The sequence below is a fragment of the Stegostoma tigrinum genome, chromosome 24 (genome assembly GCF_030684315.1).
Source record: "Stegostoma tigrinum isolate sSteTig4 chromosome 24, sSteTig4.hap1, whole genome shotgun sequence".
Taxonomy (NCBI): domain Eukaryota; kingdom Metazoa; phylum Chordata; class Chondrichthyes; order Orectolobiformes; family Stegostomatidae; genus Stegostoma; species Stegostoma tigrinum.
In genome coordinates, this window is record NC_081377.1 from 32,175,708 (window position 1) to 32,196,477 (window position 20,770).

General features: G+C 40.7%; 1 protein-coding gene across 3 annotated transcripts in view; it reads right to left on the bottom strand.

Annotated features, from left to right (window-relative positions):
* LOC125464939 (ribosomal protein S6 kinase 2 alpha-like) overlaps nucleotides 1–20,770 on the bottom strand; it is a 302,768-nt gene that overhangs the window by 257,288 nt on the left and 24,710 nt on the right. For 2 of the 3 annotated variants that reach the window (XM_048557881.2, XM_048557880.2), the window contains exon 1: nucleotides 14,653–14,962. The exons of the other annotated variant lie outside the window; for it this stretch is intronic. In XM_048557881.2, coding sequence (XP_048413838.1) covers nucleotides 14,653–14,715 — 63 coding nt within the window. In that variant the 5' untranslated portion in view covers nucleotides 14,716–14,962. Of the gene's footprint in view, nucleotides 1–14,652; nucleotides 14,963–20,770 lie in introns of those variants that run through there. 3 annotated transcript variants of the gene reach the window in all.

A 20,770-nucleotide genomic window follows, 5' to 3' on the forward strand; every position in this document is an offset into this window, starting at 1 on the left:
AATGCTGACCTTGACAGTGACTACCGCACCTTATAAACAATGGAAAAAAAACCTGTGTCCAAAAATGTGAAGAATACTATGCTTTTATACAGTGCTTTTGAAGGGATAGAAGTATGGTTTGTGGCAATATTATCACTTTTCTGCTCTAAAAGCCAAGAAGGCAACAATTATTGATCAAGATGCAAAGCACCTTGCAGATTTAGTCACCATGAGACAGATTTTAATAGGCAACTGGGCCCCAGGTCACAGGCTTGCAACACAATATATAATTCACAGTTTTGCACTAAGATATTTTGTTTCTTCTGTACAGGACAGCAAAAAAGTCTTTGAAACCGCTGTCAAATAGTGGCGGATAAATAAACTGAGCCTTGATAAGCTTTTCCTTTATTTTCTATGTGAGGAACAGTTCTCTATCTCCTCAGCTCCTGCCAACAAAACCAAAGGGAAATTCCTCATCTGGGCACATCTTATGTTTTTAAATGACATCAAATCATATTGCAAAGATTGTCTCATTAATATTCCAGCTCATTGCTAGATGTTAATAGATGCCGAAACAATTAAATATTGGCAGCTACTTCAATAATGAAATTCACTGCGTTGTATCTAGTTCACCACAACAAATTTAATATCGCAAGCTGATTTGTTAGGCTGTGCAACAAGTGTAAAGTACTATAATGAAGAAAAACTGGAAAAAAGAGAAAGCAGTTTCAACATTTACAAAAGGAGAGAGAAAAATCATAATTCAAGGTAGCTTAAAGAAGCTTCCAATGTAGAGGATATTACCTAATTTCAAAGCTAACTAAAGCAGCCTTTTCATTTCAAAGCAAGTTTTACAGCAAAGAGAGACTATCTTTCATAATCTAAATGAATATCAATACATAAAAAACTGTGGATGGCTGTTAGCTACAAGTTAAATATAACTCTTTAAATTCCTGAACTCATCTGAGCGATTGTTCAGACAGGAAAAGGAAAGGACAGAAGGTTGCGTGTCCATCAAAACAGGCATATTTCTCATTAATCAGTTCAGAGCTGCATTGGTGTACGCTTGTTAACATGCACTCTCTCTTGGTCTGGGTGCAAGATTTAAAAGTGCCAACAAAGCAAAGTTTTAAAAAACAAATCTGAAAGACCAAACCATGGCTAGAAGTCCCTAGATCTTAAACTGTCATGGCTCCCAAATTTCAGCAAGATGAAATATATTTTAGCAATAACTTTGACATAAAAATTCTGTGGTAATAAAATACAAAGCATTGAGACTATCCTGATGTATAAGGTATATCCCAAGAGTTCACAGTAGGCTGAATAAAGAAAATATAAGTTAATTTGCTTACCATTCTTTTGGTTAGATCAAAAATAGCACCTATTTGGTCAGAGTTGCAAGGCTTTTAGTTTGGTTTGAGCTGAATCACTACCTTGGGTTTGGCTAACACCTTAAAGATTTTCAAGCTTGAATGTAATCAGTGGATCTTTGTGCTGACTCATGCCTAATGTCAGTGTAATCTGCAGGAAGTGTACCCAGTTGCAGCTCCTCACAGACCACATGGATAGGTTGGAGCGGCAATTGGATGCACTTAGGAGCATGAGGGTGGTGGAAAGCATCATAGACAGTAGTTTTAAAGATGTGGTGATGCCCAAGGTGCAGGCATATAGATGGGTGACTGCTAGAAGGTGCAAGCTGCCAGTGCAGGAATCCTCAATGGTTAACTTCTATGGTTTAAAGGTGATGGACGAGGCAAGTTTTTTACACAGAGGGTGGTGGGTGCCTGGAAGCCACTGCCGGGGTAGGTAGTGGACGCAGGAATGATAGTGACGTTTAAACGGCATCTTGAGAAATACATGAATAGGATGAGAATATAGATACGATCCCCGGAAGGGTAGGGGGTTCTAGTTGTGATGGGCAGCATGTTGGTGCAGGCTTGAAGGGCCAAAGGGCCTGTACCCGTGCTGTAACTTTCTTTGTTCTTTTTATTCTTCTAATGAAGACTCAGCATTCAGCTATGATTAGAATCAACATCTACGGTTGGCTCAGTGGTTAGCACTGCAGCCTCACAGTGCCAGGGACCTGGATTTGATTCCAGCCTCAGGCAACTGTCTGTGTGGAGTTTGTACATTTTCCCTGTGTATGCGTGGGTTTCCTCCAGGTGCTCCGGTTTCCTCCCACAGTCCAAAAATGTGCAGGCTAAGTGGATTGACCATGCTAAATTGCCCATAGTGTTCAGGGGTGTGTGGGTTATAGGGGGATGGGTCTGGGCGGGATGCTCCAAGGGGTGGTGTGGACTTGTTGGGCTGAAGGGCCTGCCTCCACACTGTAGGGAATCTAATTTAATCTGGGATCCAAAGCAAGGGGTATGTGACAGTATGACAATGAAGGTGGCGGAAGGCATATCAGTGAACTGAGCCTTTTTGCTGAAGTAAATGTTGGAACATGGATTTAAAGTCTGGACATCCACCTCCAAGAACCTTCCCTTTGCATAATTTTACATTCAAAAATGTTGTGTGAAGCCTGCAAGCATTCAAGGAGAAAGGAAACAAAGCACCACTTTTGATTCATTATTACAGAGCTGTCCTTTTCTCTCAGCACACTAGAACCACATTAGGACCATCCATATGTATAGCCCACATGTCCCTGTTGTGAATGTGCTGAAATTTCTTGTCAGCTATTTGACATGACTGGAAACAGCAATGAAGTCAACACCCTGTTTGGGATATGGATTTGCATTCAGCAGGTGAAGGTAGAAGGGAGGTACCCCCACGCTTTTTCCAGCTGTGCTACTGGAGAAAATCTTGGATACTTAATGCAGACGGAACAGTCCAGAGTCCTGTGGCAGACCTGGAACACTGTAGCCAACTGCAAAGCAATCTTCCAGGGCAACTGTAAATATGAAAGGCCACCAGATTTTAAAAGAGCTGTAGGCAGATTAACTGTTGCAAGTTGTGTGATGGATCAGGCTATGTCTACAAGACCTGAGCAAAAGCAATCTTCCATTACATATAGGTGGCAAAAGCCAAGGTGGGCCACAAGGAGAAGATGAACTAAAACTCCGCCCTAAGCTTCTTCCTGTCCAGACAGAGTAAATTGAAGAAGAGGAGTCTGTAGCAGAACAACCAAGAGTTAGGGAAGAAGATGCGAAGGATCTTTGGTGACTTTCTGCAGTGCATTTTGTAGATAGTACTCATTGCTGTTACTGAGTGTCGGCAGTGGAGAGATTGGATGCTTGTGGATGTGGCACCAAGCAAGTCGGCTACTTTATCCTAAATGGTGTCATGCTTTTTGAGTATTGTTGGAGCTACGTTCAACTAGGCAAGTGAGGAGTCTTCCGAAAGAGTCTTGACTTTTGCCTTGTCGATGGTGGGCAGACTTTCTATAGGGAGTCAGGAGGTAAGTTATTCACAGCAGTGTTCCTAGGTTCTAACTTTGTTCTTGTAGCCACCCTTTTTATATGCCAAGTCCAGGTGAGTTTCTGGTCAATGGTAACCCAATGGTGCTGAACATTACGCAGATTGTGCTAGATTCTGCTGCTGTTGATAGCCCACAGTGCCTCATGGATGTCCAGTCTTGGGTTTCTAGATCTGTTCAAAGTCATTTTGCACAGTGACAATGCCAGACAACATGATGGAGGATGTTCTGAACATGAAGGCAGGCTGTGCAGTGGTCACTCTAACTAATATGGTCATAGACAGATGCACCTGCAGATGGTAGATTGGCAAGAATGAGGTAAAGTATGTTGTTTCCCTCTTGTCGGTTCCCTCATCACCAGCCATGGCCTTGATGGCAAGGGTAATCACTCTCATCTCAGCTCTGCAGTTCAACTACCTTGCTTAGACCTGGAGTGCAGACAGATGCTAAATGGCCCAGTGGAACGCAAAGTTAAGTGTTAGTGGGCAGGTTACTTTTGAGCAGCAATAGACAACACTGTCAATGAGCCTCGGTCCATCACTTTTCTGATGATCAAGAGCAGAATGGTTGATTGGTAATTGGGTGGGTTGGATTTGTCCTGCCTTCTGTTTATCCACTACAGCCAATGTATGAAGTGCAAAGCATGAGAAAGGGGTGGCAGTGGTTTTTTTTTAATTCATTAATAGAACGACAGCATAGCCAGCTACGCAGCATTTATTGCCAATCCCTAATTGCCCAGAGGGCAGTTCAGAGTCAACAGCATTTCTGTGGGTCTGGAGTCACATGTAGGCCAGACCAGGTAAGGACAGCAGTTTCCTTCCCTAAAATACATTAGTGAACCAGATCGGTTTTTCCAACAATGGATTAATGGTTATTGTTAGATTCTTAATTCTGGATAGAACATAGAACATAGAACAAAGAACATTACAGCACAGTACAGGCCCTTCGGCCCTCGATGTTGTGCCGACCTGTCATACCGATCTCAAGCCCATCTAACCTACACTATTCCATGTACGTCCATATGCTTATCCAATGACGACTTAAATGTACCTAAAGTTGGAGAATCTACTACCGTTGCAGGCAAAGCGTTCCATTCCCCTACTACTCTCTGAGTAAAGAAACTACCTCTGACATTTGTCCTATATCTTTCACCCCTCAATTTAAAGCTATGCCCCCTCGTGCTTGCCGTCACCATCCTAGGAAAAAGGCTCTCCCTATCCACCCTATCTAAACCTCTGATTATTTTATATGTTTCAATTCAGTCACCTCTCAACCTTCTTCTCTCTAATGAAAACAGCCTCAAGTCCCTCAGCCTTTCCTCGTAAGACCTTCCCTCCATACCAGGCAACATCCTAGTAAATCTCCTCTGCACCCTTTCCAAAGCTTCCACATCCTTCTTATAATGCGGTGACCAGAACTGTATGCAATATTCCAAGTGCGGCCGCACCAGAGTTTTGTACAGCTTCACATAACCTCTTGGTTTCGGAACTCGATTCCTCTATTAATAAAAGCTAAAACACTGTATGCCTTCTTAACAACCCTGTCAACCTGGGTGGCAACTTTCAAGGATCTGTGTACATGGACACCAAGATCTCTCTGCTCATCTACACTACTAAGAATCTTACCATTAGCCCTGTACTTTGCGTTCCGTTTACTCCTACCAAAGTGCACCACCTCACACTTGTCTGCATTAAACTCCATTTGCCACCTCTCTGCCCAGCTCTGCAGCTCATCTATGTCTCTCTGCAACCTACAGCATCCTTCGTCACTATCCACAACTCCACCGACCTTAGTGTCGTCTGCAAATTTACTAACCCATCCTTCTACGCCCTCATCCAGGTCATTTATAAAAATGACAAACAGCAGTGGACCCAACACCGACCCTTGCGGTACACCACTAGTAACTGGTCTCCAGGACGAACATTTCCCATCAGCTACCACCCTCTGTCTTCTTTCAGCAAGCCAATTTCTGATCCAAACTGCTATATCTCCCACAATTCCACTTCTCCACATTTTGTACAATAGCCTACTGTGGGGAACCTTATCAAACGCTTTGCTGAAATCCATACACACCACATCAACCAGTTTACTCTCATCTACCTGTTTGGTCACCTTCTCAAAGAACTCAATAAGCATTGTGAGGCACGACCTTCCCTTCACAAAACCGTGCTGACTATCCCTAATCAATTTATGCTTTTCTAGATGATTATAAATCCTATCCCTTATAACCTTTTCCAACACTTTACCAACAACTGAGGTAAGGCTCACTGATCTATAATTACCAGGGTTGTCTCTACTCCCCTTCTTGAAGGGGGGAATCACATTTGCTATCCTCCAGTCATCTGGCACTATTCCTGTAGACAATGACGAGTTAAAAATCAATGCCAAAGGCTCGGCAATCTCCTCCCTGGCTTCCCAGAGGATCCGTGGATAAATCCCATCCACCCCAGGGGACTTATCTATCTTCACCCTCTGGAGGATTTCTAATACCTCTTCTTTGTGAACCTCAACCCCACCTAGTCTAGTAGCCTGTATCTCAGTATTCTCCTCGACAACATTGTCGTTTTCTACAGTGAATACTGTTGAAAAATATTCATTTAGCGCTTCCCCTATCTCATCTGACTCCACACACAACTTACCACTACTATCCTTACAATTTTTACTGAGTTCAAATTCCAACATCTGCTTTGGTGGGATTCAAACTCAGGTCCCCAGAACATTATCTGGATCTCGGGATTGACAGTCCAGCAATAATACCACTAGGCCATCACCTCCACTTGAGTGACTGACACAAAGCAGAGGCTGTGTCTGAGGCCATCAGTGGCCTCGGCCCAAAGACATTTGCCCTGCCTAATAAAACCTGACACAAATGGGGAAACAGCAGGAACTGGAATTTTGAAATGTTGATTTTGTGGTGCAAGGAGGCAATTCAAAGGATTGGCCAGCATGGGGTGTTCAATGTTTTCATTGTGGCCACTTCCAGTAATTTGACAACTCAAGATCACCTCTTAAAAGTAAATGAGAGAGATCACCTTCAGAACAAAGCAGAGTCCAGCAGATTGAAAAAGAAGACATGGAAATTGTACACTTCCTAGTCAAGTGAATATTGCTAACCTTAGAAGGAGATGCTAATTGTCACTTCCTCCTATGATTATGCTAGTTCATGTGACTTAAAGTTTTCATAAAAAGAAGCGTGTGGCTAGTGAAAACATGACGTATGTACAGTATTTTCAGTGGTACAAGGTGATCACAATCAGCTTTCACTCAACAAGAAAAGCGAATCTGATAAGACTGTACAAGACTAAAGAACAGTGTATTTTATAGGTGCAAAGCAGTCTTCAGCCATACTTTGAGTTTATCTTATATCGGACAACTCTGAAAGATTTTCACTTCTTTTCTCATGTCCCAGACAAAAACTTTCAGAAGGTCAATGTTAAATTTTCTGCATATTGTCTTTCCATCCAGAATGCTTTGCAGTAACTACAGGTGTTGGGCCACCAGTCTGAACCTCAAATCTTCCAGTGCAAGCTGCAACTTCTGAAGATTATTCACAGTCCTTGAGTTTCTTGAAGAAATTAATTTACGGTCTATAGTCTGCCTGGTGATTTATTCCTTTTTTTGTCCTAAACTTGAGAACATGGCACAATAACATCAAATGCTATTATGCCACTCCTGTAGCTGTTAATGATGATACCTTTCAGCCATTATTCAATGGTGCAACTTCACTATCCTATGGTCTTTCATTGTCAGATCATGAAATATATCATGAAAGAGACAAGACTAATCAGTGTCTAGTCAAATGAAACTGTTATCCTCTCGATGAGCTCCAGCCTGTCCTCATCTTGATGTGGCAGCCTACTTACAACCAGCCCTTTCAGTACTAAAAGGTTTCAGACAACGAATCCTACTGTTCAGGAGCTAAAAGTACAGGTCCCAGCCAGCCTTCAGGCCATCACCCTTCCATGCCAATTTGAAAGACAAGAATTTCAAAATACACTGCAAAATACAATTTCATGAATTGCAAAAGAAACCTGTTTACAACACTCACACCAGAGAGAAAATTTCTCTCTCTGTCATATTTAGTTAAATTCAACCATAACCTCAATTCCCAAGAAATTAGAATCAGATAGCATATTCCTTCAGTCTTCACATAACGGAGTTTAGACTTTCTCAGCTTCAAATCAGCCCTTCAGCGTTTAAACCAAGCATATCCATTATCAAACTTGTAAACTAAACTCCTTACATTGAGGTGAGGGGAAGTGATGGCTTGATGGTTTAATTGTTGGACTGTTCATGCAGAGATCCAGGGAATGTTCTGGGAACCCAGGTTCAAATACCACCATACCAAGTAGGATTTTAAATCAGATTAAAAATCTGGAATTAAGAGTCTCAGCATGACTGTGAACCCATTGTCAACTGTCAGGAAAACCCATCTGGTTCACTAATGTCCTTTTGGGAAGGAAACTACTATCATCTCCTGGTCTGGCTTACATGTGACTCCAGATTCACAGCAATCTGGTTGATTCCTAACTGCCTTCTGGGATGCATGATAAATGCTGTTCTAGCCAGTGACTCCCTCATCCCGCGAATGGGTATAAAACCTATTTCCCTTTCTCAGGGACAATTGTGTTACATATTCACCTTCAATCAAGACTTCTGAAAAACCGCCAAACTGAAACCCAAAGCTTTTCCAAAACTATGGGTGTTTCCTCTAATCAAAAAAGATAAAATTTCTGGCCTTCCAAATTCGAAAGCTTAATATACAACTCTTCCTCAATCAATGAAAACAAAAACCCATTACACTCTCGCTGTTATTTGCCAAATACTGCAGATGCTGGAAATATGGAATAAAAACAAAACACTGGAGAAACTCAGTAGGTCTGGCAGCATCTATGGAGAAACAGAATTAAGATGGTTAACTTGCAAATTGAGGATTAACCCTTTCAACAACCAAACTAAAACCCACATCTGCTAGTCCAAATTCAAGCACTAAAATAATTGACACTAAAGTATAAATAAATCAAACATCTCTACATCATATTCCTTAAAATTATCTTGCTGTACAGGACTAAAAATGATTTCAATCAGGAAAGATCACATCAGGATCTCTCAGATTCTCACTGGTTTATGGATTCTCCCATTATTGCAAATATATGCTAATAGAAACGGATCTTGTGGTGCAGTGGTAATATCCCTAACTCTGAGTCAGGAGTCCTGGGTTCCAATCACACCTACTTCAGAAGTATGTAATAACACTTCTGGACAAGTCAATTAGAAATACGTGCTGAGGGAAGAGAGTATGAAAACGTACAGTTCTAGAAAGGGGAGTGATTGGATTCCCAGTTGAGAAAATGAGGGTCTAAGGAGTTAAACACTGACATTTCTATGGAGATGAAAGCTATGGCAACTGGTCTTAAGCAGGCATTTCAGAGCATAGAATTCATATAAACTGTCAGGCAGCAAGAAGAAAATACATCTCCACACTTGGTGAAGCAACATGCAACTGAGTTGAAAGGGGCTGATTGTAAAAGTGGTTTGAAAGCTGACAAGTTGGGTACTTGTCCCTGAGGACCAGACTGTGAATCAGTTAATTGGCTTTAATCAGTTTAAAAGGCATTCTGGAAAGTTATGCCATCAGAACAGTCATAATCCAAACCAAAAAAGGTTTATAGAAATCTGAACAATCAGTATTAATTCTATCCCGGAATCTTAGATACAGCTATCAGCAGAAATCACTGTAAAACCAAAATCATGAAGAACTACTGAGGGATCCTATGTGCAAGAAGTCAAGTTGGAAAGACTGGGGTTGAAAGTGATGCTGCATTTGTGCAGAATATGATGCAAGTGCTTGAAATTAACGATATCTTTGATCTATCAACTATTTAAAGTGAAGTTTAACTTCTTATTCAAAGTATCATTACCTGTTAAGTCATATTTCAATTATGTTGATTTTAGTTGATTTGTTACAGTAAAAGGTTTAAAGAAAGTGAAATCTTGCCCACTGATTTTTGGTCTGTCAGAGCTGTGGGGGTTTCTTTCATTGAAAAGCGAACAGTCTCAAAAGATGGCAGAAACTCCAACTAAATAAGAAGAATGAAACGTTCAATCTCAGCATAAATTCAAATTCCTTGCCACCCATTCCAGCCCACTTTCTAGAAACAAACTAACCCATAATGTTCACAATTTTGATGATATATTTGAACCCATATTTAGCATCCAAGCTCATAGCCAAGCCAGCATTCTGCTTTAATTAAACTGTTGCTAAAACCTTGATCCATCCCTTGTAATCTCTAGGCTTGACTATACTAATGCAATCCTAGTCAACATTCTATCTTTCAGCCTGCAGAATATTTATCTCAAACTCTGCCAGTCATGTCTTCATGACATGCAGTGGCTCACAGCTAAACCAAGTATCAATTCTAAAATTCTACACATTTTCAAACCTCTCCGATTCTAAAGACACAAGTTCCAGATCCATGTAGCTTAATGGCTAATTTTTAAGCATAATCTGTATACTGTACCACTATGTTTTCAGAACACTTCACTCTGAATCACAAGGTCCCGGTCACAACCCAGGACATGATACAACAATCAAGACTGACACATCTGCAGGAGGATTGGGCTATTGCACTGTCAGATATGCCAACCTTCAGGTGTGATATTATTCTAATGTCCCATCTGCATGCTTGGGTGAATGTAAAATATCCATGGTGTTTCTGACTAATATTTATCCCTCAATCAACATCAAAAAGACCAACATTCTAACTTCAAAATATATTGTCATTCCTTCAGGATTGCTAGGTCAAAATCTTGGAATACTTGCCCTAACATATATGCACCAAATGGATTGCTGCAGTTCATGAAGACAGCTCACCACTAACTTCTTACAGGTAGCGAGGGTTAGGCAATTAATTTTGGTCCAATCAGCATGCCCACATTCCACTGATGATTTTTTAAAAAATTTGTAACAGTGGAAATAGTCTAGCTTGTGAATGGTGTGGGTGCACGGTTGGCAACTCATCTTGTGGTAAATTAATGGAAACAAAGTTGTGCACAGTATGTTCTCAAACATCTACCAGAAGGGGGAATGGAACTAGTAACAGGAAATTGAGTTTGTAGCAAGGACCGAAGGCAGTGGTTTTAGCCCTCCTATTGTTTAATCGGAGGGAATTTCTGCTGAACTAGTACTAGAATCTGGACAAGTAATGTAACAATTTAGGGAGATGGTAGTGAGCTGCATATTGTTAATGATCACATGGAAACTAATGTTCTATTTCTGAACAATGTTGCCCAAACGGCAGAATATAGATTTGAAGTATCCTTCAGACACAAAGATAACTGCACATTAGTTTAAAGGGAAACTATTGTAAGCAATAATCTGTCTACAACTAGATAGATAAGCATGAACCAGAAGACAGCAGTTCCACTGAGCTTCTCAGCAGTGCTTTGATGTTCAAGATTCACATAATCAGCAATGCCAAAGGCTTCAGGCAGCTCACAGAAAAAAGATAGAGGATATTTTTCTGACAGGTTGCCAAATATAACACCTTTAATAAGAACAGTTTTGTTACCATGTCGGGGTGGTAGCTTTGCTGGGTGGGTTCAAACATGGAGTTCCGGAAAATATACTTTCAGTTTTGGGAAGTGACAACAAATTCCAGGAATTTGAAAGGAAAAAGAAATTGGATTTTTTTTCCCATTTTTGGGATATGGGCATTACTGGCTCAGGTAACATGCATTGTCAATTCCTGAGTTGGATTCAAGGAAGTAATGGTCTTCTTGAACTGCTGCAGATAACTTGTTGTCTGTAGATCCACAATGATGTTGGGAATGGGGTGTTCCAGGAGTGAAGGCCCAGCAGTGAAGGAACTGTGATGTAGTCCCAAGTCAGGATTGAGACTGGCTTGGAGAAGAACTTGCATATGGTAGTCAGCCCATGTATCTGCTGCTTTGCCCTTCTATATGTTCATAGCCAGGGGTTTGGAGGGTACTGTCCTTGAAACACTTGTGTAATTATACAGTGTACTTTGTAGATGGGCACACTGCTGTAATGGAGCATTGGTGATTGAAGGAGTGAATGTTTCTAGATGTGGTTTAATTGGGCTGTTGGGTTCTGGATGGTGTCTAACTTCTAAAATATTGGAGCTGAACTCATTGTGGAACTTGGAAGGAATCTAGTCAGACTCCTAACTTGAGTCTTATGTATGATGGATAGATTTTGGGGAGTCAGAAGGTGAGTTACTCACTACAGAATCCTAACTTCTGACCTGGCCTTGTAGCCACTGTATTTATTTGGCTATTCCAGTTCAATTTCTGGATAATGGTGACCTCTATGGGAGTTTCAGTGATGGAAATGACATTGAATGTCATGGGCTGAAAGTTAAGCTCACTCTTGCTGGATATGATCATTCCCTGGCACTTGTTTGATGTGAATTTCACTTGTCACTTGTCAGTTCAAACTTGGATATTATCCAGGTCCTGCTGCATTTGAATGTGGGCTGCTTCATTCTCTGAGGAAGCTTCCCACATCTGATCTTATAATGAAGATGTAATCGATGAAGCAGCTGAAGACAATTAGGCCTCTGACATTACCCTTGGAATTCCCAAAAAGATATCCTGGAACAAAGATGACTGGCCTCCAACAATCACGATCATCTTCCTTTGCCTCAGGTATGGCTCCAAACTGTGGAGAGATTCTCCCTGATTCCCACTGACATTAGTTTTGCTAGAGCTCCTTGATACCACATTTGGTCAAATGCAGCTTTGATGTCTTTGTTAAACAAAGGCTGTTGTGAAGTCAGGAGCTGAGTGGCCCTGGTGGAACCCAAGCTGAGTGTAGACAGCAGGTTCTTGCTAAGAAAGTGCAACCTGATAACACTATGATGACTCTTTTCATCATTTTACTGATAATCGAGAGAAGAATGAGGCGAACATAACCAACTTAATTGGATTTGCCCTGCTTTATACAGAATGGATCTGAGCAATTTTCCACATTGTCAGGTAGATGCCAGTGTTGCAGCTGTCCTAGAACCATTTGTCTTGGTGCACAGCAAATTCTGCAGCTTATAGCTTCAGTACGATTGCCAGAACATTGACAGAGCCTATGCAGTGTGTAGTGCCTTCGACAGTTCCTTGATATAGTACCTGGCACTTTTGACAGAGCACTGTTGCAAATGCTTCAGCATTATCTTTTGTATTGACATGCTAGGCTCCTTCATCATTTGACAATGGGGATTTTTTTGGAGCTCCTCCTTCAGTGAGGTGTTTAATTGTCCAGTGCCCCTCATGACTGGATGTGGCAGAATTGCAAAGGTTAGATCAGATCCATTGGTTGGATTGCTTAACTCTGAATATTATTTCATTTTGGCTCCAAATAGTCCTGTTGTGTAGCTTCACCAGGTTGACATCCCATTTTTAGGTACATCAGCTGCTGCTCCTTGCATGTCCTCCTGCAATCTTCATTGAACTAGGGTTGATCCCCTGACCTGATGGAAATGGTAAAGTGGAGGATTTCCCAAATTACAAGGCTGCTTGGCCTGCTGTGTTCATCCAGCCTCACATTTTATTATCTTGGAATTCTCCAGCATCTGCAGTTCCCATTATCTCTGATACAAGGTTGCAGTTGTGTTTGAGTACAATTCTGCTGCTGATGATGGCCTGCAGCAATCTTGTGTTGGGTTGCTAGAGTGCAAGAACTCTGAGTGCAAAGATTGTGTTTTTGAGGAGAATCAAAGACTTATCAGGTGGAACATTGTTATACAGTTATGCAATCTTAATTGGTACCTGAACATTTCAACTGGATAGTTCACACTCTTGAGTCAAGAACTTATCCAAAATAGTCAGTGCCTGAGATCAATAGATACCAAAACAAGAACTATTTATTGTAACAAATTCTAGAGAATTTAATGGATTAGATCTCCAATGGAATTGCAGATGATCTTTTCCCTCACTGGTTCAATTAAACTATTTTAAACAAACCATTGTTTTTCAAGAATTATATTTCTGTCGCATGTTGTTAATATGCACATTCAGCTGTGAAATGTTGCTATCACTTTGAATACTTTTTTCTCAATAAAATGTGAAAGAAGTAATAGATTAGCAAGCCATGAAACCTAAATTTTGCCACGTATCAGCCCGATTTTGATTTATAAAGTGAACCGTAATGTTTTATCCATCAGGAGCTTTTATTATAGTACTGCCCCAGATCCAATTTCCTCCCTCGGGAAATGTTGCTTCAATATCAATGTGTTTCTTTCTACTTTCTTTCAATATTCCGTTGTTCATCTTTTAAACCCTGCTTCTCAAGTACAGAAGGATGCAATAAAATTATTCCAGTACATTGTCTAGCAGTTCCGCTCTAGATGCAACTCCGTTCCTTTCTTGCCCACTGTACACACAATTCCTTTTCACCGCTCTCCCAATCTCAGGTTTTCATTCTGCGTGATGACTCCACGAAGCATGTGGCAAATCATTATTTTGGTTAGAAAGCGAAAATTATGGAAGACGAAACCATTTGGTAGCTGCGGGTGCAAGGTCATACATGCGTTAAATAAAGTGTTCATAATGTCATTAGGGCCATAGTCTTTTTTTTCGAGTCACTTTCATCAGCAGCTGCTGCTTCAATATGCGGCATAATTCATTTCACTATTTTCTAAATAAAAAACAATTTTGGCAAAAAATGTCCGTAAATGTGACGTCCTTTTAAAGATATAAAGGTATGCGCTCATTTTTGCGTTAATTAATATTTTTGAAGTTAGCAGAATCCTAAGTCGGAGGCTAGATACCACACGCAATCACTGAACAAAGAAGACGCGGTGACACAAAGCACGCAACTGCCAAACACTGATATTTTTTCCCCAAAAAAATAGTCATAATTGCAACCACAATGTGGCAACATAACCAACATTTGCAATGCCTAAGGTAACTGAATTGTTATCCTGCCGCTTCGATCCTCTGCAGATGCTGTTTCGATAAAATTCAACGGCGCCCCAAACAGCAATTTAGCTACATTTGACAATGATTTTAGTACACTAACCCGCCCTCCATTGGAAAGTGTGAGCGATCGGAGAAGCCCACCTTGGACCTTTCAACTTCTGAGGAATTTCCCCAAGCGCTGGAGCTTAGCAAGTCAGCTCACTGTATGCCAAACAGCAAGAGCTGGATTAAGAGTATCGCTTTTCCTTCTGAATGACATTTCTCTCTCAGCTGAGTTTACACTCCCTCTAGTCTGGTTATGACTTGTTGCAAATATTTACCTCGGTCTCTAGGTGAACCAGGTCCACTTTGGGCCAAGGACCAGCTAACTGTGCCAACGGCATCCTGCAACCGACTGAGAAACGGGACAAGAGGCAAATCCCTGTCAGTGTGAATGTTTCCGGAGAGAGTTGCCCGCTGTCGCTGAGCTCTGTCCAGGTAGGTGAGAGATAACTGCACAGAGTATTGGATCCTTTCTGATGAGTTTATACCGCTGGGTGAAGTGACACCAAGACCCGACTCTTCTCTCGCTCTTTTCCCTTCCCTTCTCGCGGGTTCCGATCGTGAACTGCTGCTCAGCTCGAGCTCTCTGGCGCCTGCCACTCACCACCCTCGCGCGATTACGTCATCGCGTCAGGCGACGTCCATACGTGTGGCTGTGGCATGGCACGAAATGGTGGGGAGTGGACGAGGTTCTAATGGCAATCTCAGAAAAGGTCAGGCAACGTCGATGGGTGCCGTGCGTGTGGAAGTGGTCCTCCTCAGCGTTCCAACCGTAAAGTGTTACACCTCAGAAGGACACCAACGGGCGCATCATATTTGTACGGGTTCTATGAAGGACAGGCTCAATTAGTCCCGCGCAAGATACGGGTGGTTACCGGAAAATTGGCAGGCGCCACTGATGTTCATTTCAGGGGCAAGTGCATGATGGGCCGATCGGCCTTTCCTGTGCTGTTAAATTTCTGTGATGTATTCGCCCGGTCCTTTCTTCACGTTCAATTGTTTTATATTTGGAATTTTTTTTTGAAATAGTGTGTTTCAAATTTTAACCAGAAGAAATGTATCCTCATTTTCTCTCTGGCTTAGTGGCCAGTTATTTGAACTCTATCACCTCTGGTCCTTTCCTCTCTGCCTAAGGAAGTTTTTTTTTCTGTACTTGCTCCTCTAAAATGGCTAATGTTAATGAATAGGTCTATTCGATTTCCCCTTCTCCACTTTAAGAACATTAACAACAACAGCTTAAGTGTATCTAATGCATCTAATGTAATTAAGTCCACAAATGTATTATAAAACTATATATGTCCTCAACTTTATAGAGGGCAGAATTTGGGGGAGTAGTATGGAATGCAATGGAAGACTTGAATCGAGAACTAAGTAGGTATGACTAGTATGTACACCTGGAGTACTGTGTGCAGTTTTGGATCCCTTACTTGAGAAGCGATATCCTAGCACTGGAGGAGGTGCAGAGGAGATTCACTCAGTTGATTCCAGAATTGAGAGGGTTGGATTATGAGGAGAGACTGAGTAGACTGGGATTATACTCATTGGAATTCAGGAGAATGAGGGAAGATCTTATAGAAACATATTATGAAGGAAATAAATAAGATGGAGGCAGGGAGGTTGTTTCCACTAGCAGGTGAAACTACGACTAGAGGGCATCGCCGCAAACTAAAGGGAAGCAGACGTAGGACTGAGGTCAGGAGGAATTTCTTCACCCAAAGGGTTGTGGATCTGTGGAATTCCCTGTCCATTGAAGCTGTTGAATCTACCTCACAGAATGTTTTTAAGGCAAGGCTAGATAAATTTTTGAACAGTTAAGGAATTGAGGGTTATGGTGAGTGGGCGGGCAAGTGGAGCTGAGTCTCAAAAAGATCTTATTAAATAGTGGAGCAGGTTCAAGGGCCAGATGGCCTAATCCTGCTCCTAGTTCTTATGCTCTTATGAATGAGAGTTTCAGGAGCAGATCAGCTAAGGTAGGGACAAACTTGTCACAGAATTAGAATTAAACAGTTTTAGAGATCATAGGAATGAGGTCAGAAGTTCATCTCAGGATTGAACGTGACACCAAGTTAAGTAACAGACTGCCCGATTCTCAGAAAATTGTTAGCAAGAGGGACAGAATTAGTCATAGTGAAAATAGTAGTTAGGAAACAGAATTGGAGCTGGAACCAAAAACAATAGTTTAAACCTCCTAATATTTGATTGGAAAACATTTCTGCTGGCCCAGTACTGTGCGCTAGGAGTAGCTCAGTGGTTAGCACTGCTGCCTCACAGCACCAGGGACCCGGGTTCAGTTTCCCTCCACAGTCCAAAGATATGCAGACTAAATGGATTGGCTGTGCTAAATTGCCCGTAGTGTTCAGGGATGTGTAGATTAGGTGAGAGAGGGGCATGGGTCTATATAGGCTCTCTGGGTCGGTGTGGACTTGTTGCGCCCAGGGTCTGTTTCCACACTGTATGGATTCTGTGATAAACCGGTAATTTAACTGTCATGGAAAAGTCAAGATAGTAGGTAATGAGATGGAGTGGGAATCTACTTTTAAAACCAACGCTGATTTTAGATAATGACAGCAGGTAGATGCAAGACAAATGGGAGACAAGTTTAGATTTGTGGAAGATGTCAGAGATATCTGAGAGATTGAGGAAGAGAAGCTGTTGCTAGTGGCTACAGTTAGATAAGAATGGACCCAGCTAGAAGCAGTGATAGATATTTTCTAACCAATCTGTGCACAAATGTTGTTACACACCCTTGGAGCAGATGGGTTTTAAATCTCGGCCTCCTGGATCAGAAGTAGGGATATTATGACTGTGCTATAAGAGCCCAATCCCAGCCGAGGAGGATTCGTGTGATTGATCATGTAAAAGACTGCACACAGGATGAGAAGGAATATCGTACCTTTATTGCAATCATGTAGGATGTCATTTATGATTTTCACAAGACCTGTTAGGTGCTGCTGTGTTGCAGAGCCCTTATTGCAAGGATTCAAACATGAGCTGTGAAAAAGTTTAGAACAAATTTTGGGAGACCACAACACTTTTTAAGAACTTTGGAAAGAAACAGAAGATCATAGAAAACATGGTCAGTTGCAAAGGAAGAAGTATCAAAGTGTAATCTCTCAAAGTAAAAGGAGACTAATTTGGTTTAGGAAACCTGGTCAGCATGGACAGGTTGGGCTGAAGGGCCTGTTTCCATGCTGTACACTTCTATTACTGTGTAAAGTCACCATAGTCTTACCAGACCATAAGACTGCTGTCTCATTAGAGGAAGACTACTGGCAGTGGTTTAACTTGAGGATCACTACACATAGAACATTACAGCACAGTACAGGCCCTTCGGGCCTCGATGTTGTGCCGACCTTGAGTAAGAGGAGAAGTTGAGAGGAGACTCCTTCATGGTAATGTCAAGGAGAGGTGTGATGACAGCAGATTTAGAGAATAGAGGACCTGAAGGTATAACTATCTACAATATTGGCTAATATGGACATGGAGTTAATATTATCAGAAATGGGAGTGGGAGACCAATTCTAGCTTCTCCAATGTTAATATAACATGTCTAATGTTTAGAAAAGTTTATTTCTTTCTACGTGCCTTGGCATATACTGCTGGAATGAAGCATTTGATTTTGATTTATGTGTATACTGCATTAAAGAGTAGCACAGGGATTGCAAACAAAGATCTATAAAAGTCCTTATTTAAGTTTTTCAGGTTACTGATCAATCTTAGCAACTTGCAAGAGATTGATATTTTGTCTTATTAACATTGAGATATAGAAGAGCATATTATTTAGTATTTTAATATATTAACATGTTAGATGGTGATTGGCAGCGAGAATGCAGCACGGAGGTGCAGGGATCAAGAGGTCAAGCCCAGCACGGGAGAGAGTTTGAGCCCCTGTGAGAAAAGCCCAGCACAGAGCAACTGCAGGTTCATGATTAATGAAGGACTGTAATTTGGAACTTTTAACTTTATTTCTTATTTACTGCTTTATGCTGACAAGAACTGCAATGTTCAACTTTTAACATTTCTTTATTTTTTCAAAGATTTTGTACCTAGGTAGCTTGAAACCTAAGATGGCTTCATGAATGGTGACATTGTAAACCTTTCACTGTGCTCCTGCATCCCTGTACTTGAGTACACGTGACAGTAAAACTTAATAAATAAAGCCTAATGTTTTAGTTATTTCCAATGAAAAAGAAAAAACAAAAAGTCATACTTTACCAACATTCTGGTATTGGTGAGAAAGGACCATGCAGCGTGCCTATAAGAAAAGCTGACCTACATTGTGACTAGTGTCACTGCAGTTTGTGCTGCATGTATCTTGCAGCATTCCAGCTGAAGGAGCTGCTGACTTCATCAGTAGTTCGACAGACAGAGAACCACCTTGAGGCAATTTCCTCACTGCAGCATAGGAAGTGCAACTGCTGCAACAATGTATATATTGCAGCCTATGGCAGACAGCATTTTACTTTACTGGAGAATGCTGCTGGCTGCCAAATGTTTCTGGTTCTGAAGTCAGCCTTCCCAGTCAGACTAGTAATGCTGTCCTGACACAGTACATATTCCCAGCAACTGCAAATTTTGAGCTGCCTCATAGTTGTTCATGTGTTGCCGCTGGTGCTAAGGCATCCAGTCTCTTGTATAAACAGAACTTGGAAGTTAAGCCAGACAGAGGTTAAAATGGTTCTGATTATATAAGCTTGTCCATTAATTTTAAGTTTGGCTCCCTCAGTTTATGTCCCCTTCTCTTCAAATATTTGTTCCATTCTCCAGCAATTCTTGGCCACAATGAACACACAAATCCATCAAAAATGTAACAAACAAGTTCAGTGCCTTGACTGTACTATTCAATGTATTTATTCTGAATGTTGCTCCCTTAGTACATCATTCAATTAATGACATTTAAAAAAATACTAAACAGAGGGAGCTGTTTGTGTCTCTTAGTAGTCTGTGCTATGGTCATATATTGATAAAGTGAAACATACAATGTAATGAATGCCTGTTATTTATTTATAATGTTTATCATCATGTCTAATACAAAATGTTCCAAAAATAATTCAGAAAATTTTTTTTGGTATTAATGTACTAATTTTACAAAATTAAATGTGATTGTATATTGATATCTGTAATTTTAAAAACATCAAAAATCATTACATCATTTTTTGATTGTAAGAGGCTGCAGGACATTTGAACAGAAAGAACAGCTTACAGTTTGAACCTGAATGATCTAATGCATGCTAGTCTACCTACTTCAGACTGCTGACCAGGAAAAAAATTCCATGAACCTTTGGCACTTTGTAACTTTGCTTTTTTCCTCTGGGCTTACTGCCAGTGATATAACAATGCCCATCCAAAGTTATAGTAAGCAGTGAGATTTCAACATTGAAAGATAAACGAATAATGCTGAACTAATAACTATTAAATGTCCTCTAACACATACCTAATGTAAGGAAACACTTTATTTATTTCTATACACCTTGGTGTGCAAATCTCAAATGGAGCATCTGGCTCTGATGTACATTGTCTACACTGCATTAAAAAGTAGCATAAGGATTATAAGCAAAGATCTTTAAAAATCCTTATGAACAGTTTTCAAATTATGAGCAATTTAAAGAAATTGAAAAAAATATTTACCATATTAGGGAATGATTTATTTCAGGCTAATATGAAGAAGTTGTAAGAGTAGTCTTGGGTGAAAGAGTTGAAAAACAGAACTGTCACAAATTAAAATCAGCTGTCTTTGTTTAATTTTATTCATTTATTATTTGTTCATCAGTCTGCACTTAGTGTCCATTGCAACTCCATTAGCCAGTCATATGTACAGTGTACATAATGAAACCTTTGAGAAATCCGTAAGTGTTTGTGATTGCTGAAATGCTACTTTGCTGCAGGTGAAAATAACTCTTCAGGTTCATTCTTTCTTCCCTTCCTCGTTCTCTAGTTACCTTGACAACCTGCTATCTGTAACAAAGGGAAAATGGAAAATGCATTTGACATTTTGAACATTATTCCATTTCCCCATCAAATCCCTCACTACAATAAGCAGAAGAACTCATCATAAGGCTAAAAATGTATGCCATATTTACTTTGTACTTGGCTTCCTATTTGACTATTTGATTGTATCAAGAACATAAGCAGTGTTTATTCGTTATTACCCCACACCATTATCGCTTGAGTGCCTGAGGGATCTAACTATGGACTTGTCCTGTTTTGATTCTGCATGTCAGTTCATCAGCTTTCATTTGCACACTGATGTTGGCCAAATCTCTCTCAACAATTCCAATTACACTGTTTGTTAGTCTGCTTAATAAGCATCCAGTTTGAAATAAGCAACTATTTTTCCTGTAGTTAAATATTAGCAAGAAGGAAGGCTGAATCTTTATCATCTTCACCTTCAGCTCC